Raw genomic sequence first — 23,831 nt, 5'->3', positions numbered from 1 at the left:
TCACATCTAAACGCAGGCGCCTCATTGGTCAGTTCTACACGTCTGTGTGTAAAGTGACCAATGAGGCGCCTGCCTCAGTCTTAAATTGGCTGTCTGGAAGTCATGCGTTGGTTTGGCGCCTCCTGCTGGGACAGTGTAACGTGTTCTTCCTGTCGCTCTGTCAGTGCTAATGCTGCATTTCCTGTGAGGATTTCATAATAAAAGTCATGCGATGATCCAGCTGGAGTTCATAGTACTGCAGTACTTCCATCAGTTATCACTTTGTATTAGTTTGGAAGCTGTATGAACATTTTTATAGACATGTTAATCATATAAAGACACTTGTAAACATATCTGCAGTAACACACACGTGTGTATTTATGGGAGTGTTTCCCAGTAGCCACAGTGTTCCAGTAAAGCTGCTGGTGAGGCCAGACTGGCCTCACTGGTTTGTGTTGCTGAAACCTCTGTGTGCTCATGTTCCTGTACAGATTTGGGATGTGTTATTAAAATGCTGGTTTGCTGCAAATTGATTGGTTCAGAGCTGTCATGCCTTATCCAATATTTCCTCTTATTCTGAAAAGCTTCCTCTTGATGGCTTGGCAGGATGTGATGCAGAGAGCGAGCAGCAGGTATTCAAACATTCTGCAGGGAAGTCTTCTTACAGAGAAACTGCTTCCTCCGAGGGAAGGGTCCTCGTGTCAGAGTGTGGACAGCCTCTCAAAGAAGCCGAATTAATCAGATCTGAGAGCAAACTCGAACACAAAGATCACATCCAACTTTATTTATTCAGACTTTCCTAACAAAGACACAAATTTCCCAAAGGAACGTCATAACTGTGCCGGCACTGTTAGCGATCCATCCAGAAGCTCACAGAGAACCCATAGCATCGGTTTGTCAGCTAAAATACCAGCTGACTGATCACAGGGAGGGGTCAGTGATGGTCGGTTTTCACACGGACCTCTGTTTCACAATCAGAAGGTTCGGCACCTGCTGGATTTTAGAAGGAACACGCTTCCATGTTGGCTTCACTCTTAAGATCAGGAAGCTACGTCCAATTTTTAGACTTTATCACTTCTAAACTGACAAGTTATTAATGTGTACATGAAGCAAAGACCATGATCCCACCCGCTGGCTTTTAAAGAGCTCTGTAGTTATCTCAGTGTCCATCGTCTCTCCTGGTCCGTCACTCTGTAGAGAAACACAAGCTCCAGCAGCTGTGAGGAGGGTGTGCGTGTTTCCTGAATCAGTAACAGCTCACAGGTGAACAGGATGTATGCAGGTAAACCGGAGGGTCCGTCGAGCTGATCGGTGGTTTCGTGAGGATAATGTCAATACGTGCATGCATTTGTGCGAGCTGCAGATGGAGACTTTGTTTGCTGAGGTCTTCAGTCTTGTGAAACCGCCTGACACTCTGGCAGACAGACACAGACACCCTTAACCTGAAACACTGGCACAGGTTAACGTGGAGTCGAAGTCTGAATAGAACAGAATAGAATTCAGCTTTATTGTCATTGCACATGTCCAAGTAAGGCAACCAAATGCAGTTTGCATCCATCCAGAAAGTGCTTCAGCAATAATACAGATATATTACAGAATATGGATCTATGTTACAGTGTACAGGGTATGAAGGTATGTTATGAATATGCTATAACTACAAGCTACGCACAGTATATGAACAGTCTGTTTACACACCATGAAGGAGGTGGAGCCATGAGTGAGACTTTGAACTCATGCACTGTTCCTTTAACCGCCAATAAAACCTTTACTGGAAAGGCAAGCAGGAGCATTCTTGCCAACCTTGAGACCTCAGAATTAGGGAGACATTCAAAAGGGCTGCTGGGGGGTGGTGTATATATATATATATATATATATAAAAAAAACTTGGATTTTACAGTGTTTATTTATCGGATAAAAATGTCACCGTTATTATTGGCTGGCCGGAAACAGCGGGGGTGTCCAAATTCAGAAGCTGCGTCCTCCTGAGGACCTGGCCTTAGCGGTCTAAATGGACCGGGTCCTTCGAAAGCTGTGTAGGCCGGAAGTGAGCGACGGTCTAGCCTTCAGAATTACGTCACGACCTCTCTCGGTGGAGTCAAACTCAGCTGTCTGCTCCTTGCTATCGAAAATATAACCAGACGCTGGCGTAAATTTTTGGCCGTCTCACACTTCTGTTTAATCAGTTTTCTGTTTGACGTTTATTCAGCTGTGTAAAAACACCCGGAGGAACCCTCCCAAGGGATTAATAAAATTAAATTTAATTTAATCTAATCTAATAACTTATCTCAGCCAAACTGATTTACTCACGAACAAATAAAAACTGAAAAAAGCCAAACAATAACATTTTTAAGTTATCAAAGTGACTTATATATCATGTTTAACCTGATAGCCAAAGACCGCGGGGGTTTGAAAACGATGTGCCGGGAGTTTGCTGTTCTCATCGGCTCAGATATTTGAAGTTTACACAGTTACATTCTTGCCTGAAAATATGTTAAAAGTTTATTTTGCGACCCAGAAAGAGCAATAAGAGTAATATTAAAACTAAGTAGCTGCCACCATTGTTGGAAACCGGAATTGGCTGGGCCGCGCTATGAATTCTGCAATATGGTTTTTCAATTTTGTTGTCCGGGTGGAAAATCGGGAGAATGGAAATTTTCGGGAGGGGCACTGAAATTCTCCCAGTGGTTTCATCTGACCACATGACATTCTCCCAATCCTCTGCTGTATCATCCATGTGCTCTCTGGCAAACTTCAGACGGGCCTGGACATGCACTGGCTTCAGCAGCGGAACACGTCTGGCACTGCGGGATTTGATTCCCTGCCGTTGTAGTGTGTTACTGATGGTGACCTTTGTTACTTTGGTCCCAGCTCTCTGCAGGTCATTCACCAGGTCCCCCCGTGTGGTTCTGGGATCTTTGCTCACCGTTCTCATGATCATTTTGACCCCACGGGATGAGATCTTGCGTGGAGCCCCAGATCGAGGGAGATTATCAGTGGTCTTGTATGTCTTCCATTTTCTGATGATTGCTCCCACAGTTGATTTTTTCACACCAAGCTGCTTGCCTATTGTAGATTCACTCTTCCCAGTCTGGTGCAGGTCTACAATACTTTTCCTGGTGTCTTTCGAAAGCTCTTTGGTCTTGGCCATGGCGGAGTTTGGAGTCTGACTGTTTGAGGCTGTGGACAGGTGTCTTTTATACAAATGATGAGTTCAAACAGGTGCCATTCATACAGGTAACGAGTGGGGGACAGAAAAGCTTCTTACAGAAGACGTTACAGGTCTGTGAGAGCCAGAGATTTTCCTTGTTTGAGGTGACCAAATACTTATTTTCCACCCTAATTTACGAATAAATTCTTTACAAATCCTACCATGTGGATTCATGGATTTTTTTTTTCACATTCTGTCTCTCACAGTTGAAGTGTACCTCTGGTGCAAATTACTGACCTCTGTCATCATTTTAAGTGGGGGGAACTTGCACAATCGGTGGCTGACTAAATACTTTTTTGCCCCACTGTAGGGCATGTAGAGGTCCTCTCCATCTCCGTCCAGTGAGCTGTCAGCATAGGTGAGGAGGAGGAGGATGTTGCTCGGCAGCAGAAACACAATGAAGACCAGCAGCACCAGTACCGTCACCCGGATGGCGTGACCGTAGAATTTTCCCCCGGCCAGCAAGGTTGCCAACACAGTGCTGTGGCAGTACAGGACGATGGCTAAGGGTAGCAGGAAGCAGGTGGCGAACAGGGTGGCGAAATACGGCAAGAAGTAGTTCTCATGCTCATCCTCTGGAAGCGCATCGTGGCAAGTGGTGATCTGCAGCGTGCTGACTTCGTAGGTCTGCCGTGACAGCAGCAGTGGCAGCATGGCAACCAGAACCACTGTCCACACCACCAGTGACATACACAGAGACACCTGCTGCAGAGTCCTGGCGCGAAATGGGTGGACCAAAGCGATGTATCGGTCCAGGGACACAAAGGCCAGACACCACATGGAGCCGTACATGTTGCCGTAAAAGATCGCCATGACAAAGCGGCAGAAGGGCTCGCCGAGCTCCCAGTTGTTCCCCCGGAAGTGGTAGACGATCCGAAATGGCAACGCCATGAGTAGCAGGCAGTCGGCCACCGTCAGATTGATGAGCAGCGTGGTGGATGGCAGCTGTTTGGTCCGGAACACCAGAACCCAGAGAGCCAGCAAGTTGGAGGGCAGACCGACCACAAAGGCGAACAGGTAGAGGATGGGAAGGTACAGGTTGGTGGCTGGAGCCTGGATCTCCTTCAGCTGCTTTTCCTTCAGAGTTGTCCCATTACAGGTAGGCCTGAGCCGGAAGGTCCGCAGACCTGCGGGGACACGACACACATCAGAGCGTAACAGGTCTCCCCTTAACCCGCTAAAACTGATGGGAGTGCGGGCACTCCCATTGGTTTTAGGTCAAACTTTAACCATTTAACCACTGGCTTAATTGCAAAATTCCAACTGTTCCTGAAAGCAGCAACTCTGCGCTTGCATTGCAAGTCGCAACATCCAAATCTTGGCAAATAACACAGAAAACAACAAAAACAAAACAATTTTAAAAAGATGGTAAAAAGAACTCAAGAACCCAGATGACTGATAAAATGTCTACAGCTCCATCACACTCACTCACTCTCTCTTCTCTCAGCCAACCTCTGTCTTTGCAGGGTTGCCTGAGGGTACCGTAATGACTCCAACTTTACTGAAAAAGCGAAGAGTCGCTGCTATGAGTCAGTTGTCTGTGAAGCTTCTCAGTCATCCAGGTCATCGTAGTCAAAGGAGCTTGCAAAGAAAAGCGTCTGGACTTCTTTAAGTTACTTGAAGATGTTTCACCTCTCATCCAAGAAGCTTCCCCACTCCTGCTCCAAAGCCTAACCTGTCGCTGCCATCGGACAGGTGTTTTTTTTTTTAAATATCTGTAACTCAATTGAAAGAATTCCAGCTGTTCCTGAAAGCAGCGACTCTTCGCTTTTTCAGTAAAGTTGGAGTCATTACGGTACCCTCAGGCAACCCTGCAAAGACAGAGGTTGGCTGAGAGAAGAGAGAGTGAGTGAGTGTGATGGAGCTGTAGACATTTTATCAGTCATCTGGGTTCTTGAGTTCTTTTTACCATCTTTTTAAAATTGTTTTGTTTTTGTTGTTTTCTGTGTTATTTGCCAAGATTTGGATGTTGCGACTTGCAATGCAAGCGCAGAGTTGCTGCTTTCAGGAACAGTTGGAATTTTGCAATTGAGCCAGTGGTTAAATGGTTAAAGTTTGACCTAAAACCAATGGGAGTGCCCGCACTCCCATCAGTTTTAGCGGGTTAAGGGGAGACCTGTTACGCTCTGATGTGTGTCGTGTCCCTGCAGGTCTGCGGACCTTCCGGCTCAGGCCTACCTGTAATGGGACAACTCTGAAGGAAAAGCAGCTGAAGGGGATCCAGGCTCCAGCCACCAACCTGTACCTTCCCATCCTCTACCTGTTCGCCTTTGTGGTCAGTCTGCCCTCCAACTTGCTGGCTCTCTGGGTTCTGGTGTTCCGGACCAAACAGCTGCCGTCCACCACGCTGCTCATCAATCTGACGGTGGCCGACTGCCTGCTACTCATGGCTTTGCCATTTCGGATCGTCTACCACTTCCGGGGGAACAACTGGGAGCTCGGCGAGCCCTTCTGCCGCTTTGTCATGGCGATCTTTTACGGCAACATGTACGGCTCCATGTGGTGTCTGGCCTTTGTGTCCCTGGACCTATCATGCGAAGGTATGCATGATAAGGTGGGGCCAGGTTTCACAATGAACTCACCCGAAACTCTGGCTGATTGGGACCCACACCCAGTTTCACACCTTGGCTCAGGCGATTAGAGGATCATCAGGGGGTCCTTTTGTCCCCCTGTGGGGGGATACTCCCACTAGGTTTATATCTGGGACTCTCTACGGCAACTTCGCCCAGCGTGGCTGGGCACCAGTATCAGATTTTCTGTTTGTGCTCAAAGATTTAACGATGTTACACAGAAAGGTCATGTCGCTCCTGCGAGAACCATCATCACTGAACGGTGGCATACTGCCCAAGTTCATTCCAAGATGGCTGCCGAGTGCCAAGACCTCTTTTAAAAAGACTTTTTGGAGCTTGTCGTGTCCTGTTAGCTGCACTTCCTGCTTCCTTTGAGATAAAACTGGACAGCTAACAGAGTGCTCTGTGTTTCTGTTCAGCAGGAACTTCCTTCTCTCTGCAGACCTCTGTATCTCACCTGTCTGTTAAAGACCCACTTTACTTTGGATGAACGCTAACCTTTTACATCCCAAATGGTGAGCTGTGGGATTTTGTTATTACAGTGTACAAAGACACAAAAAGTTATGAGTGAACTGTGTTGGTACTTTACATGCACATTCATTTTCCATAAAGGTTTCCACAAAGCTTCAGTCAAGGGGAAGTGGATGTGTTTGCACAGAGAGGGCTAGTGAGGGGGGGTTGTTGATGCCTTGTGATCAGCAGTCCAGACAACCCACCGTCACAGAGAAACCAGAGGGGTGTGACCACAAACAAAGTTCAGGACAGCTTCCAGCTACTCAAACCAATCAGAGATGTTGTCAGATGAAATCTATAAAAACCATAAAACTCTAACAGTAATTAATGTTAAACCACGATTTGAATGGATGATTTTGTGTCTGAGCGCGCTCAGTGCTGCTGTTTATTTCTAATGTTTATTTCCACATTAGAGCTGTAAGACTTTAAACTGGATCCATGGGAACGTTAAAGCTTCCTGTCCCACAGGCTGATGAAGGAGACCTGGAGATCAGGTCAGAGTAAAGTCAATGTGATTGGTTGAACAGGTGTTCAGGTGTGTTCTGTGTTTCCAGAGACTCATCACCAAAATAGAACCGTGTTCTGCATCAGCACATGATCACATGCAGGTTCAGACAGACTATAATTGATCTTGGACAAGCCTGTAACTTCAGAGACATTTACAATATGATTATTGATTAATGATTGTTGGATGTATCCTTCGTGGCCCAGTGTATCCCAGAATTGATAGCGCGGCCCAGCCAATTCCAGTTTTCCTGTTTTTCAGCTTAGTTTTAATATTACTCTTATTACTCTTTCTGGGTCACAAAATAAACTTTTAACATATTTCCAGGCGAGAATGTAGCTGTGTAAACTTCAAATATCTACTCGGTTTATCAAGATATCACATATTTGTAAAAGTGCTCCGATGTTTTCTGAGACGTCTGTTACCCACCCGCTCCATAGGGCACATCGTTTTCAGACCCCTGCAGTCTTTGGCTACTCAGGTTAAACATGATATGATATACAAGTCACTCAGATGACTTAAAAATGTTATTGTTTGACTTTTTTCAGTGTTTTATTTGTTCCTGAGTAAATCGGTTTGGCTGAGATTAAAGTTATAGTTTTCACACAGCTGAATAAACGTCAAACAGAAAACTGATATCACAGAAGACCTTACTCCAGTGTCCTGTTATATCTTAGCTAGCAAGGAGCAGACGGCTGAGTTTATTAAACTCCTCCGAGGCAGCGGTTCCGTAAACCTAGACTGTCCCATTTCACAGCCGCTCACTTTCGGCGCTCTCGATGTTCGGAGGACCCGGCCCACGTAGACCGTGAAGGCTGGGTCCTCAGGAGGATGTGGCCTCGGAATTGGGGCACAGCTTGTGTCTGTAAAAAGTAATTATTTAAATAAAGTTTACATTGATTGAACAGAGGCGGTGGTTTACGACACCAACTATGCCATCTATAATCCAGTTTTGAGTTCCCTCCCCAGACGCCTTAACGCCCACTCACATCCTGGGCCATCTGACCTCAGGAATTCGCATGATAAGGTGGGGCCAGGTTTCACAATGAACACACCCGAAACTCTGGCTGATTGGGACCCACACCCAGTTTCACACCTTGGCTCAGGCGATTAGAGGATCATCAGGAGGTCCTTTTGTCCCTCTGTGGGAGGTTACTCCCACTAGGTTTAAATCTGGGACTCCCCACCATTTGGCCTTAGAACTGAAGAAGCTTCTCGGATGAGAGGTGAAACGTCTTCAAGTAACTTAAAGAAGTCCAGACGCTTTTCTTTGCAAGCTCCTTTGACTACGATGACCTGGATGACTGAGAACCTTCACAGACATTGATTGGTATTGGTATTACACACATATACAGCCGGTCCTAACTGAAGGTCATTTAATAAACACAGCAGGTGTCTCTCCATGTCTGATGACCTCCCCTGGGGATCAATAAAGTATTCTAATTCAGTTTAATTTGAGAGGTTTGATTAAACATGTGAATTTTATAAAAGTGTCTTCAAATGCACACAAAGTATTTTCAGACTTTTAAGTTTGTACATGTTTTTTCTCTGCTGTCTAAAGTGTCAGTAAATGATCGACCCTGAGGAGGAGGCACTGCTTCCCTCTGTAAACACTGTGCATCCTCACTCTGTTTAAATGCCCTCAGGTTCAGAAAGCTGCCAGTAAAAACTGTCAGCCTGCCTACGCGTTCACAGGAAGAAGAGAAGAAGACTCATGGATGGCCATAAAAGGACATTCATCTGTGGGGTGAGGAAGAAGAGGAGAGACGCTACAGACGAACGCCAGCAGGCAGACGAAGAGCAGGAGAGTCCCAGTGAGCCCCCTCATTGTTTTTCTTCTTCTTCTTCACTGAGTCACAGCTGCAGCAGATGTTTTTCAGCTCACCTCAGACTAGTACTGACAGTACTCTCTCCCAGTATCAGCGGTACTGGTAGTATTGGTAGTAATGCTGTCAGCAGTAGTCCCGTCTGTGGTCTGAGGCGTTCTGTCTGATCTCAGAGCTGCTGTGCTGTCCCCTCCCCTGGTGATGCAATCCAAGTGTGTGTCTGTGTCTGGTATGTGTGCCTCTGTGAGGACCCGTGCGTGTCTTCCTCTTCTCACTTCAGGCTAGCTGGTTTTGTTTGTAGACTTTTAAAAACTGTTATGTCCTCAGAAGTATAGAAGTCCTGACGTACCTGCTTCCTACTACCTCCCCGCCATCCTCTCCACAACCCACACCCAATCAGAGCTCAGCGGGGCAAGCTGCGTTTCTACTCTGAAGCATTTTCCACTTTTACTGCGAAAAGAAAAAATACATTAAAAAACTGAAACAAGAAACTCTGAAAACTGAAAATCAAAAACAAAACTGAATAAACAACAAAACCTGTAAAACATGATGAGGCTTACCTGCACTGCTCTCACCTGGCCTCACACTGACGTCACACTCAGACGTGCAGCTCTGCTTCAGTCCTCAGAAACTAACTAGTGAGAAACTATCTCCATCTTCCCGAGCGGTTAGCAGCTGATAAGCAGACTTCCCGTCTGTGGCTGATGCAGAAGTTTAGGGCGTTGTTCATGTCTGATGCTCCACACGAGCTCAGGCTCAGATGGCCTCTGTGTGCCCTGCAGAGCACAGCAAGAACATCTGGAAGGAATCATAAAGCAGGAGCTTGAAGAAAATTAAAAATTCAGAGCAAGAAGAAAAGACGACAGCACTGCACAAAATAAAACCTGAGAAGGGTCAAAGGTCACCTGCAAAAGAGCAAACTGGACTTTAGCTGCTCTGAAAGGAATCAGTGGCTCTCAGGTCACTAAAACAACCTCATGTACTGCATTTACATGCACAGGTAAGAGTTTATACAGGAGTGAGATATTTCAGGACGACTGATCTCATCACAAACACTCATGACGCTTCAGCAGGTCTGCTCCAAAGCAGGGCACCAGCAGCGCCACCTGTCTGATTTACCTGAAGCCACACACACACCTGTGAGCTGCTGTCGGTCAGACTGAGCCCACCTGCATGTACTGACGGTGTCCAGCAGGGGGCTCAGTCTGACCGCCTGCTGCTGCTCATTCACGTTGCACTGTTACAGCTGACATCCACAACCTGTCGGTGATCAATAAGCGATCGATATCGTCGTCGTTGTTACTATTAGCTCCGCCTCTCTGCAGCTATCGCGACAGCTGATCCAAATCTCAGCTACAAAACATGAAGCCCGGGCCCCTCAGTGTGCGCCTGCGCAGTTCTCGCTGATCGGAGAGACGGAGACGGGGCTCGATCCTCCGCAGCGCGCAGCTTTCACCGGCGACAAACCGGAAAAAACACCGAGCACGAGCCAAATCCTCTCACGAGCATTTCATCGAACCTCTGGGGGAGCGCGGCGAGCGGGAGCCCGCCGGTGTGTCTGCTTGCACCTGGCGGCAGACGGCGGAGGCTCAGTCACTGTTAACGGAACCGCAGGCGGCTGCAGTCCGCTGAAAACGAGCTATTCTGCCCCGACCTCCGAGCTACCATCCGGGATGCAAACACCAGATATTGGCCTGCTGCTGATGCTCCGACCTTCCAGATGTCCGAGCTGCACCTTCCAGCCTGAACCCAGAGATTAACGAACACGAGCTCACATCTGGAGACAAAGGATCATCTGGAGGACAAAAGAGGAATAACACATCATCCTCTGGAGAGCCAACCGGGAAACAGCATCCGGAGGATTAATGTAAACAAAGAGACCAACATCTGGAGGACAGACTCTCAGTGACAGGTGAGAGCCCGCGTCTCGTTCACGGTGATAAATGACAAATCCACAGTGCTGAGGACTTCCTGTTTCCTAAAGCAGAGGAAGCTCCCAAGCCGTTGCTGCTGCCCGGCTCATAAACTTTGTTTCTCTTTCTCACAGTTTGGATGTGACCAGGAGACGCTGTGAGGATGCGGACCCGTCTCCCCCTCCCACCGGTCCTGGTCCTGGTCCCGGTCCTGGTCCTGGTCCCGGTCCCGGTGCAGGCTCGCTCTGTGTCAGCAGGGCGCTCTGACACAAACATGGTGGTGGAGGAGTCTGTGAGCGCTACAGTGAATGCGACGGTGCTGGACGGGCGAGGAAACGCCATCCATGTGATTAGCAGCGATGACGGGAAGTATGGACAGAACTCCCCCAAGGTCGACACCAGGGGTGTGATCGTCGCACCTGCACCGCATCACGGAGGTATCTGAGCACACACACCTGTCACCTGCAGTGTCAGTAAAATGAATGCTGAGTGGACGTTTCCACATACTTCTGGTCAGAGTCAGCCCTCATTTGGTTATGTTTTGTAGGAAAATACATGGAAACACAGTAAATGAGGCAAAAACTTCATGTACTTTTGTAACGAGTTTGAAAGTGAATATTTGGTGTGAGCAGCTTCATCCTTCAGCTCTCTGAGCAGGATCTTCAGGAGAGGTTCTTCAAGGACATTCAAAGCTCTCTGGATGTTTCTGCCTTGTTGTGTCCTCTGTCAGGATGACCCCACAATGCTTCAGTGAAGTTTACAGTGATGCTGAGCTCCAGGCTATGGGGAGGCCCATCCATGACCGATACTGTTCATGGCACTTTTCATAATTCATGAGTTTATCAAAAATCTCCAACACCACTGACTGACCTGCAGCTGAAACCATGACCTCCACCGTGCCTCACAGATGGCTGCAGACAGTGGGAACACCTCCTGATCTCCTCGTACACACTGACCATGATGTGGATCCATCTGTCCAGCAGACCTGTTCCTCTGGTCTTCAGTCCAGTTCTCGTCATTTTCCCGTTTCCCTTCATTAAGAACGTCTTCCTGACAGCTGTCCATCACTGAGACATTTCTGATGAGGCTTCAGTGAACAGTCGACGATTGGCTGAAGGTCCAGATCATCTCTGAGCTCTCTGTTATTTTTTATAGACTAATAATATAATTTAAATCAGGTTCTTTGATCAAATGGGAGGACCAGCTGATCGAACACGAGCCGTGTTTTGTAGCTGGCTGTTATCAGAAGTTCATCCATTCATTGGATGTGGGTGTTCTGCCTCCACGGTGGAATAATTGTACAGCACACATTTTGGATTTTGGAGGCTTTCAAGCGTAAGGACTCTGTGCGACTGAGGCATGGTGGTGGTAGCTTCATGGTCTGGGCTGTCAGTGGTTCAGGTACAGGAGGAACACCTCAATATTCTCATCAACAGCTACTCGGTCGAAGCTTGGACACAGTTGGGTGTTCCAATAGGACGATGATCCCAGGCACACGTTTGGATAAAGAAGGCTAACATTCAGCTTCTTAAGGGGGAGTGTAAGTGCACTTGGTTCTCAGCCACAAAGGTGGAGGGCAGACTCTGAGTTTGGCAGGGGTTCCTGGCTCAAGGAGTTCGGTCACTACAGGGGAACAGGAGATTGACAGAAGGAGTAATGTGGTGTGATGTGGATGCTGTACTGGTCTAAGGTGGTGCAGACTGAACTGGGTGTGAAGGTGTAGCTGTTTAGTTACCTCCCAGTGTATTAGGGCAGGGCGATATCGCTAAAAATGTTTATCGCAATATATATTTGAAAATTTGCGATAACTATATAACTGATGATATAATCGACGCGAGACAGAATACTTTACAACTCTGCAACCTTATTAGTGCAAAAAAACCCATCCATGTATTTTACTTAAACAAGCAGCTGTTTTTATATAGAAATGTTATATAGAAATGTAACAGTGCAAATACAAATTCCTTGCTGACAGTTTAACCAAAAGGCACTTCCAGTGGAAACGGGCCGACATATCCTCAGCATAACCATGTAGAATATCCACAAAACTTAAGAAGAGGTTATACACACACAATACGGGAATATTATGTTGAAGCACAGTACGTATCACTCCGCGAGGCTCCTGCCTACGATAGCTGTAATGCTCCGACAAGCCGAGCGGTGCGGCTACGTAGCTTAGCAAAGTCGTACTAAAACATTTTTGAGCGCCGTGTACATAAAATCAGTTCGGTAATAACAACGGCCCGCTAGCATGCGCTACCAAAAATAGTGCTTTGCTGTGTATCTGATGGACGAAAGCTAAACCTGTTCCACACCACGGAAGTTGCAGCATTTTTACAAACAAATTATGGTTCATCTGTTTCATTCAACGATCCACTTTCGCTCTTCTCATTCTCCGCTAACATTTCATTTTCTGCCTAACATTACATCGGTATTACCGTGAATGGTATGATATGGCCCAGTCCAACAGTGTATGTCCCTACCCCCACCTGTCACCACCAGGCGTGAGTAGCGACCAAAATGCAGATATCAGAGATACAACAGCTTCCTCTGAAGGCTGTGTGCGCTTGAAGACAGGTGAGGAGTTTTCAGGTGCTGCTTGTCCACGCTGACAGGAAGCAATTTAAAAACACCCTCATTCAGCTGAACACAGGAAAAGAGGCCAAATGTAAAGGTAGCTCAGAGCCTCGGTATGAGCAACGCATCAAAGCTGTTCAGGAGAGAAAGAGAAAAGGTGGATGTGGCCTAACCCACTGATGGAGGATCCTGGAAGTTACTCTGATTATCTCTTTGTTTCAGAAAAAGTTGTGAGTTTAAGAGAAGCTGATTTGTTGTTTTCTTTGCCGTCAGAGTAATCAGCCAAATTCAGCGACACACACCAACATTCACTGTCAACAAAAACACACACACACACCATCCACTCCATCAGCTGCTCCCATGAACACTAGGAAGCAGCTGATGAAGTGGATTGTGCGTGTGTGTGTGCGTGTGTGTGTGTGTGTGTGTGTGTGTGTGTGTGTGTGTGCGTGCGTGTGCATGCATGTGTGTGTATGTGCACGTGTGTGTGAGACACTGCAGAGGTTTTCTGGCTGCTGAAGGTCGGAGAGTCTCTGCTCCGAAGTGTCAGATTACAGTCAGATGGTCCAAGGACACTGCAGCTGCTGGATGGAGCGCCAACACAGACACAGACTCACACACACAGACCTTCATGTCACTATAACTGTGACCAATCAGACGTGTAACAAAGTAAAATAACTGAGTTCAGTGTTTTTCCAGCTCAAACCACAGCAGCAGCTGAATGCAGCCGTTCCACAATAAAGACAATAACACAGTAGGGCTGGGCTATATCATACCGTTCACGGTAACATCGGTGTAATGTTGGGCAACGATAAGAAAATGAAATATCGCGATAGAATATGGGTAAAACGCGCATGCGCAGTGCCTTTGTTTACATACGCACATGACGGTGACGCAGAATGAGAAGAGTGAAAGCGGATCATTGAATGAAACGGATGAAGCAGAACTGGTTTGTAAAAATGCTGCAACTTCAGTGGTGTGGAACTGGTTTAGCTTTCATCCCTCAGATACACAACAAAGCACTATTTTTGGTAGCACATGCTAGCAGGCCGTCGTTATTACCGTGTTTGGAAAATACGGCACACTTAAAATTAATCCTTTGATTTTTCTGAAAATCTACAGTGTCCCTTATAATCCCGTGTGCCTTATGTATGAATTCTGGTTGTGTTTACTGACCTCGAAATGATTTTATGTACATGGCGCTCGAAAATCTGTTGCACCGCTTGATGGATTGTTGGAGCATTACGGCTATCGTAGGCAGGAGCCTGGCGAAGTGATACATACTGTGCTTCAACATAATATTACTGTATTGTGTGTGTATAACCTCTTTTTAAGTTTTGTGGATATTCTACATGGTTATGCTGAGGATATGTCGGCCGGTTTCCACTGGAAATGCCTTTTGGTTAAACTGTCAGCAAGGAATTTGCATTTGCACTGTTAAATTTTTATATAACTTTAATGCACTTAAAAAAGCTGCTTGTGTAAGTGAAAATATATTGATTTTTTGGGGGGTTTTTTGCACTAATAAAGTTGAGGAGTTGTAAAGTATTTTGTCTCGTGTCAATTATATTGTCAGTTATATCGTTATCGCAAATTTTCGAATGTATATCGTGATAAATATTTTTGGTCATATCGCCCTGCTCTATAACACAGAGAAAAGCATGTTGGAGCACCTGCTAGTGAAACCTGAGCTGAGTTCAAAGTTCACGGTACAGCTGCTGCACATCTCCTTGGTTCTGTTAAAATCAATGAGGTACTATAAGTGCTACAAAATGTCATCTTCTTGTCTGTCCATGTGTGTAAAGTCTGGTCAGCTGATTTAAACCAGCCTATAGCGTGCTCTGTCCCACGAGGACTGGACTCACACAGGTGGGCTGTCAGCTGACTCCCATGATCCTCTGCAGCAGGCCGACTTTCAGATTCACTCCTTTGAGGAGTTTCATGACATTCGATTCACGTAATCAACTCCCAGAAAATAAAAATAACTGAAAACCTTGGGAAAACCTCAAAAAGTCTGAAGTTGACCCAGCGGGGGTGGGGCACCACACGTGGGTCTGAGCCTACAGATCGGCTGATTTTTGTTGTTTTCATTATAGAGAACGATCAGCTTCACATGAACATCTGAAGTGATTGACCCGTAATGTGTCGACATGCCTGTTTTGGGGTTTCATGTGTTTTAACTGATGACACGCGGATCAGCAGCCAGCTTTGTTCTTGTTATTATTGTTTATGTATTGATTAATCTGAAGTCTCAGTGTTTTTATTGATCATCGTTGTTTGATCTGGGAAAATTCACTCGATTAAAGATGAGTTATTGATCGAATGTTGAGCAGCTCACCTTTGAGTCGTTTTAGTTACACTTCATTAAACTGACTTTGGTTTCCTCTCAGTGGTCGACCGGCAAGGATGCGACCCAAACACTCACTTCCTGGTCCCGCCCCGCAGTGTCCACTGGGTGGCGCTGATGCAGAGAGGTAACTGCACCTTTAAGGAGAAGATCTTGAAGGCAGCTGCGTACAACGCCACGGCCGTCCTCATCTACAACAACTCCCCAGAGTACACCGTCAAGATGGGACACGAAGGTCAGAGCGCTCACCGCACGAGCCAATCAGAGATGAGCGTTCACACACACAAGCATATTACTCATCTGAACAGGTGAAACGTTTACCTGAGTGTTTGCTTCACACTGCAAAGATGGACGTATTCTCCACCCTCTGGTTTGTGAAGCACCTCCACATTTAGTCGTGTGTGCAGAGCTATGAGCTAAAGCTAGCTAGCTTTGTTAAACTGGCATAGCTGCAGACAGAGCAGGGAAGTATCAAAGTATTTGTACTTCCTCACTGTACTTCTGCATATCTGTGCTTTACTTGAGTATTTATTTTTCAGATAACTTTTGACTTCTACTTCCTTCAAACTAAATGTTTCTATCACATCAACAAACATCAGCACACAAACTGTTTGTGTGCAGTTTGACTCATAATGTGTTGCAGCTACAGATTTCACAGGAAGAGCTAACTTCACTCAGGGAAGAAAGACAGGAGAAGAAGAAGAGAGCTTAGAGTTAAAGGGAAGGATGCTCACTTACAGCTCTATATGATGGGATGTTATATTTCTGTCTTTTGTCCTGCAAAACAAACTGAGCTGACGTGTGAGTCAGAGGCTGCATGAAACTTTTCTGCAGTTTGGTGAATGACAAACGGCTTAGTTGGTGAATTTACAGTAAAGCTCCGTGTTGGACGGCACACAGTGGATGTGGTGATCAGAGTTAGCTTACATGAGTTTTAGCAGAGATGAAGCTAAGCTGATGATGCTTAGATTCAGTCATTAAATCCCACCATCATGCTAACTTTGTATAAACTGTGTACTGTTGGTGTGGGGACTGAAGCATTGGGTTACATCCTGTTCAGTTGTGTACATCCACAAAGAGCTGCAGCAGCAGGTCAGCTGGTCACAGCCTGGACATGATTATTGAGCCAGGCGTAGAGGCAAAGTAAAAGTATTTGAGTACAGATCTCGTACACTTTCACTTTGACTTCAACTTTTATCAGAGTATTTTGTAACACCAGTATCAGTACTTGTACTTCAGTACAGAATCGCCATACTTTTGGCTACAGAGACCAAAGAGCGGCAAAGCTTTAACGACTTACTGTGGTCCCCCTGGTGGACGTTAGAGGAACTGCAGGCTTTGGTGCTGGAGTGATGGCTTCACTTATCTGGAGCTGGTTGGTGTTGGCGTAGCCCTCCGCCCCCTCATCAGAGCGCGGCCATGTCTGCATGTAAAAAAGACGCCATGGCGGCAACAAGGACGCTGGTGTCCAGGTGTCAGGGCGCCTACAGCGATATCAGCGAAACAAAATTTCTGCTGTTTGAGTTCATAGCTCAAGCTCGTGTGCCACAATGTGATGGCATGCTGGGGTCACTGATCCTAGCATATTGATTTATTGGTCGCAGGATGGACTCACATCAGAGTGTTTCTGTTCATTAAAGTCTGACACTGGTTTGTGCTGCAGCATCGTCCCTCAGAGATGTTCAGGTAAGTGACGACTGCCGGGCGGGGGGTGGAGTCGATGTTCAGTCTAAATATAGATCAACGTGTCATTCGAGGCTGAGGTCACTGTGACCTCACACTCTGTGTGTGGGACAGAGCGAGGTGATGATGGGGAGAAACATCAGCACGAAGAGATCAACAGACAAAGAAACAAATTACAAAGCTGATGTCCAATTAGAGTTTCAGAAAACACAAACAGGAAGTACTCCATGTTAAGAACAGATTATTTATCTCGATTGTTGGGTGGTGTAAAAATAAATTAGACCCAACCGTGCTGGTCACGTGTGCACTGAGCTGATCGGCGTGATGCGTGCTGCCTTCTGAACGTCCTGGTCTTTTGTATGAGCTTAGATTTCAGCTGGTCTGAGATCAGGGTTTACAGTGTTATGTTGGGCTGATTCGATAATCTGACCTGGAGTCTGGGTTTAACAAACATCGAGCAGTTTTTAACAGAAGAACTGCGACGCCGTGTTTAAATGATCTGAAGCGTCTGAGCAGAGACCGTCACCAGAGTAACTGCTGTGTTTAAGCGCTCATGATACACATGCTTTTGTTTTTGCAAACACTTTTAAACTTGTAATGTGTGGTCAACCCATTAAAGCCAGTATACCCAGTACACTTTACTGTATGACTGTTAACACGGCGTCCCCGTCCCTGCTGCCACCCTGTTTCTGATTCTGTTTGCAGGCACGGGTGACATCGTGGCGGTGATGATCACAGAGGCATACGGTAAAGAGATCCTGGCCCACCTTGAGCGGAACATGACGGTTCTGGTCTCCGTGGTTGTTGGTCAGCGCGGGCCCACCAAGAACATCAACCGAGGCTCGCTGGTCTTCGTCTCCATCTCCTTCATCATCCTCATGATCATTTCGTCAGCTTGGCTCATCTTTCACTTCATCCAGAAGATCCGCTACACGAGCACTCGCGACCGCAGCCAGGTAACACGTTAGCCGCGGGCTGATGCTACATTCAGGTACCAGAGTCTGTGATATCCGCTGATGTGAGTGTTGTCCTCCTCCTCCTGTGAAGACTCTGAGCTTCCAGGATTTCTGCTCCTGAGCGGAGAGAGAAGCACTGTCTGATAAACAGTCTGTCGGCCTCTTCAGCAATCGATCGCCCTGATCTCACTCAGTCCAGCTGGAGAAACCTTCTTCAGACACTTCCTGTTGTCACTTTGAGATCCTTCCTTCACCTCATCAGTATTTCCTGCGATGATCAATCAGCCCTCTGAAGGGTTAACTTTCTTCTTTACTGTATTTCTGTACCAGCTGACCGCCCCTCTTCTCATGTTCTGCTCCCCCGATGTTCTCCTGGGACTTTTGTTCATATAGTTTGATTCGTTTTCCACCTCCAACATGGCCCTGCCTGCCATGTTGGTGTTTCCAAACCGGAGCCGTGTTTGTTTGGAGACCAGCAGTTTCCTTCACGGTGTGCTTCATGAAAGCATTCTTCATTTGACACACATTTACAGCTGTTACTCAGATGTTCTTCTTTTTTGGTGTTTCCTGCCTCATCTTTCACTGGCCCTTTGAAGAACAAAGGGCCAGTGAAAGTCAGTCTTTCTGTAGAAGAGCAGACTCTGAGTCCAGGTAGCTTCAGAAGAACACATTTGCTCAGAGGTTCACTGACTGACTTGGTAAAGATGAAGTTTGTTTAGTCGTGTGACTCTGATCAGAACACATTTCACAAAGAATCAAAACCCAAATCCTGGAAATGTTTGTGACTCTAACACTCTGTCCTCTCACTCTGTCAGCATCGTCTTGGAGATGCAGCGAAGAAAGCCATCGGAAAGCTGAAGACGAGGACGGTGAAAAAAGGAGACAAGGTGAGCACATGTGTTGGCTGTTTCTCCTTCACATGTGATGTAGGACCCGTGAATGAGGTTCCGAAACCCAGAAGGTTAAATTTACGTGAGCTTTCAGGCAGCGAGTGACTGCCTCTGCAGAGCTGTAATACATGGAAAGAGAGCTGATGGAGCAGAACTGTCTGAAAAAGGTTTTTGCTCGATGAAGTTTCCACCTCACTCGTTCATAGACAATGAGCTCAGCGTCTGGATCCTTCACATCCTCGTTCTTTGAATGCAGCATGTGAACATCTGGTTTCCTCACAGCCGTTTGGTTAACGTGTCGCTGACGTTCAGATGAAAGAGCAATGATGTTGTTCAGAGGAGAAACATAAATCAGAAAGACTTCTAACTGCGAGCCACTATCACAGAGGTAGGGAACGTTAGTCCTCGAGAGCGGGTGTCCTGCAGGTTTTAGATCTCACCCTGGGTCAGCACACCTGAATCACATGATTAGTTCATTACCAGGCCTCTGGAGAACTTCAACACATGTTGAGGAGGTCATTTAGTCATTTAAGCCAGCTGTGTTGGATCAATGACACATCTAAAACCTGCAGGAAACAGCCCTCGAGGCCTGGAGTTCCCCACCCCTGCACTATCAGAACCAGCAGAGACAACATCACAGCAAAGCTCTGACCTGTTTCCTGTGTGTGTGTGTGTGTGTGTGTGTGTGTGTGTGTGTGTGTGTAGGACACAGAGTCAAACCACTGTGCAGTGTGTATCGAAGTGTACCAGCTGAACGATGTGGTTCGAATCCTGCCCTGCAAGTGAGTCTGACCTTGTTGCTGCAGGCTCTCCAGTCTCAGACCAGTCTGGCTCTGTAATTAAAAGTGTTTTATGAACTCTTCCTCGTTCTGTCTGCTATGTCTAATGTCGTGCTGATAACACGTAGCGTGATGTTTTTTGATAACACGCCTGTGTCTTTGCAGACACGTCTTTCATAAAGCGTGCGTGGACCCCTGGCTGAAGGAGCACTGCACCTGCCCCATGTGCAAACTGAACATCCTCAAAGCTCTCGGCATCACGGTGAGTCCTCGCTGACACATGGGCATGTTTGACACACAAAGACAGAGACACCCAGATGTGTTGTAATCCAAACCAGCGTTCACACCAGGCTGACGTGCCCTCACCGTACACCAAGCTTGGCTAACGTGAGAAACTGGGTCTGTTGCGGATGGTTGCAGCTGAACTCGGTATTATTTCGATGTCTTTCTGCTGATAGGGTAGATTTTACAGTGAGGTAACAGAAATGTGAGTTAGGTAAAGAGACCAACATTTCCTCACTGTTTGCATTTATGTGCATTTTTCTATTAAATGTTAAAGACTTTTAACTTTATCCACGTTTTGCTTGTAGTTGAATGACTTTGTCTGCATTTCTGAGCTCTTTGTCTTGTTCACGGAGACAGTTCTGGGCTTGAACATTAAGGTCAATGTCTGAGGTGGAAATGTGAAGGATAGCAGATGTGTGATCGTCACTGTTTCATCACTGAGAAAGTTTTTCTCCAAAGAGAGTTAATGTCTCCTGACGTGTGGACAGTTCTCCTCTCTGGGACAAAAAAATAAAAACAGCACCAGTCTTCAGCATTGCTGATTTTTAGATTTGACATTTTGAACACCTGCCAGTTTGTCCCGTTCCAGCCTCCGACTCTACAAACACACCTGCATGATCACGTTCCTCCCTGCAGTCCTTTCACTGAGTGCATTGCTGCCAGCTCCTCACAGTCTTGAGCTCTTTGGTTATCCCTCACGTGGGCGGCGTCACAGACATCGCAGCTCTCGTCCAGAGCTAGCGTCCGCTTTATTTTTCAGCTGGAGCTCCAGATCTCCTGCAGTGTCATCAGTCCACCTGAAGAGGCACGATCTAAAATGCTTCTTTTTAACATGACAGAGTCCACCGAACGCTCTTTGATAAACTCTGAGAATAACCTGTTGTTCTTTTAAGAAAAGATAAAGCTGGTCCAGACTGCTCCATGTGAAGCTGCAGTTTTGGTAGCAAAGGTTCAGTTTTCCATTCCTGCTTTGCTTCGATTAAGTTCTTGTGATTCACTGCGTTGAACCAATATTCAGACTGTAGCAATCTGCTGTCTGCACACAGCGTTACTTCACTGAATACCTACTGTCTCATCAAAAACTCTAAATTCATCTTTGTAGGCTGACAAATATCGTGCGCATTTACAGTAAAGCTGTATTCATGAGCAAACGTAAATATTTTTATTGTAAAAAGCACATTGCTTTTAAAAGCATCAAAGTTGTGATGCTTTGTCCAATAAAACTGCAAAAAACAGTAAGCCTTTCTCTAACTGAAATGGGACAAACTGCATATGTGCACGTTTATTTATCCCACTCATCAGCTACAACAGGAAGTCAGGAGAGTCGAAATGACATTTGGATTGAAGAAGAGCAACGTGGTTTTGTTTTTTTGTTTTTTATCCTTTTAGGGGTATTTGAGAGTGTACAATAGCTTTTCCAACCAGCCCATGTGTGTTTTGTGGGCTTTGAGAATGCGTTTGACCGCATCTCTTGCTACACTCTGTGATGTTGTTTCAGGAATTTGGGGTATCCGGCTTGTTATTACAGGCCACTAAGTCCCTGTACAACCGTAGCAAGACTTTGGTTTGCACTGTCAATTATAACTCAGACTTGTTAAGTATCTGAAGTGTAAAGAAGGAGATGATGGATGGATGATGGATGGATGGTAGAACACTGGAATTCGTGCATTTGTCTGTTTTAGTTTGATCAATTATAGGAAATATTCTTGCTTAAATATGTATTTAGACACAGAACTTTTCCCTTTGTTAAGCCCTGGAAATAAAAGTGCAGGCTGCATCAATGATGCAACGCAGTGTTTCTGAAGAAGAAAATTTCCATCTATAAGACATCAGGTGTGTCTGAATTATACCTGGGAGTGACTGCCTCTGTCTGTCCTCAGACCAGTGTTCCCTGTGTGGACAGCGTTGTGTTGGATGTGGATCGCCTCGGTGCCAGTCAGGCACCTGGCAACCAGAGGGCGCCCCTTAGTGACAGCAACCAGCCATCCATCAGCCTGGAGCCACTCAGCCCCACCCATTCTGAGGCCACGCCCAGAACACCTGCCGATATCACTATCGCCGTGACCAGTAAGTGACACGACAACATCTGTAATTCACTGTCACTGCAAATAAATGTTCTAGGCAAGTAAAAGACAACTTCATGTGGATGTAGAGCAACAAGTTTACAGTGCAACTGAGCAACGTTATCCAGCAACCAAAGTAAAACTGAAAAGTAAAGAGTTATGCGTCTGCATCTGCTGCTGAGTGAATTAACTCTGATGGACGTTCTTCTGTCCTTCCAGGCGGCGGTCGCTTCTTCAGCAGGAACTCCATGTCTCCTCGCAGCGTCGTCTGTGAGATGGAGCTTCCGGATATACAGGCTTCGCTCGACCTCTACGATGACAACAAGTCCTGAGACTGGTTGTCATGGTTACTGCCCTCCAGCAACAACACCATTCCAGTTGCTGAGAGATGTAGGACATTTTATGGACACAGGAAGTCTTCATATAGTGTTTCCTGTTTCAGGGGCGTGCGGGCGGGGGGGGGCGTTGAATCTGATCTTTAACCATCATTTATTCTACCAGATTTTCTACAAACTGAACACATCCGGGTCTGAATCTGGGTCTCGATCCTGGTCTGGATCCCACTCTTGAATTAGAGATTCTCGTGTTTGTTTGTTTTTTCCTAGTAGAGGGAAACTAGAAGACGTGGAAGCAAACAAATCAGCCTGAACTGAACCAGAGCACCTGAATCCAGACTTCCTGCCCACGTCTCTGTGTTCAGGCATAGCTCTGGCTGACTGATGGTGACATCATTAACAGGCTCCTGAACCCTGTAAAGACCTGGACCTGGACCACAACTTTTTCTTGTTTGTAAGTGCTGAATGAGATCTGTAGTCCTCTGTGTCCCTGGACAGAACAAGAGCCAGATGAAATTCTGGACCCGGATCTGGACCTGAACACTAGACCTGGACCCTAAACAATCATGTGGACTTTAATAGTGTTAACTATTAACTCCCTGTAGCAAAAAAATAATTAAAGAAAAATTTAATAATGATCCAGTTTGTCTGTAGATCAAGCGATGTTATATTAAAGGACTGATCCACCACTTCAGGAAACCTCCCAGTGGGTGTGGCGTTCCTCAGGAAACCGTTCTGGGTCTTCTGTCCTCAGATTTAAAGAACAACGCAGCATTTTCAGAAACCTCACGTTCCCGTCTCAGAGATGGGTAAAGATGAGGAATTTAATTCAATCCAACCTATGATGTTAGCATAGTTTAGCACAGAGGCTGAAGCCGAGGGGAAACTGTTAGCCTGCTGTAGACCGTGACAGACTAAATCTAACGTGGACACCGAACACTTCTAAGAAGTTGGAGGTTTTCATTATTTTTCAACTATAATGTGATGCACATACTGTTTAGTCACTATTAATACGGGTACATCAGTCATCCTGATCAACAGTAAGCAGGCTGCTGAGCTGCTAACTAATACTAACAAATGCTGATCATTGCTAACATGTCTGTACAGTAAAGACTGGGGGTCCTGAAGTGAGGGACTGCTCCGTTAATGTGTATTAAACAGCTTCTGAATTACTCATTCTGTTATTCTAACAATAATAATAATCAGTATATAAACAGCATAATACAATCTGTAACCTGACTGATCGATCAGTATTATCTCTGAAGTGACCTGAAGTCCTGCAGGACGCTCAGCTGCTAACTGTCTCTCTGTCTTTGTCTCTTTGTTTCATGGTGGTGGTGATGAAGAAGGACGTGGCGCTTTTAGTTCACTGTGTCTGTACTGCCTCAGCATTAAATGTCAT

The 23,831-nt window shown here is 46.1% G+C and overlaps 2 protein-coding genes across 2 annotated transcripts; one reads left to right on the top strand and one right to left on the bottom strand.

The window, feature by feature from the left end:
• Positions 1 to 1,367: 1,367 nt before the first annotated feature.
• On the bottom strand, positions 1,368 to 8,603 carry LOC146638348 (proteinase-activated receptor 4). The gene is made up of 3 exons (XM_085363974.1): positions 8,492 to 8,603; positions 3,493 to 4,314; positions 1,368 to 1,393 (listed from the first exon to the last, which is right to left on the bottom strand). The coding sequence occupies exons 1-3, from the start codon at positions 8,601 to 8,603 to the stop codon at positions 1,368 to 1,370; spliced, it is 960 nt and encodes a 319-aa protein (XP_085220100.1).
• Positions 8,604 to 10,274: 1,671 nt separating this feature from the next.
• Positions 10,275 to 23,831, top strand: rnf130 (ring finger protein 130). Its single transcript, XM_085367858.1, has 9 exons — positions 10,275 to 10,513; positions 10,649 to 10,951; positions 15,482 to 15,673; positions 17,827 to 18,077; positions 18,893 to 18,964; positions 19,673 to 19,749; positions 19,912 to 20,008; positions 21,912 to 22,098; positions 22,314 to 23,831. The coding sequence occupies exons 2-9, from the start codon at positions 10,678 to 10,680 to the stop codon at positions 22,424 to 22,426; spliced, it is 1,263 nt and encodes a 420-aa protein (XP_085223984.1). The 5' UTR covers positions 10,275 to 10,513; positions 10,649 to 10,677; the 3' UTR covers positions 22,427 to 23,831.

The sequence above is a fragment of the Diplotaxodon limnothrissa genome, linkage group LG2 (genome assembly GCF_057381915.1).
Source record: "Diplotaxodon limnothrissa isolate DT_005_m linkage group LG2, D_limnothrissa_male_GT1.1, whole genome shotgun sequence".
Taxonomy (NCBI): Eukaryota; Metazoa; Chordata; class Actinopteri; order Cichliformes; family Cichlidae; genus Diplotaxodon; species Diplotaxodon limnothrissa.
The sequence above is the reverse complement of the archived record's forward strand: the minus strand, read 5'-3'. Positions and strand labels throughout refer to the sequence as shown.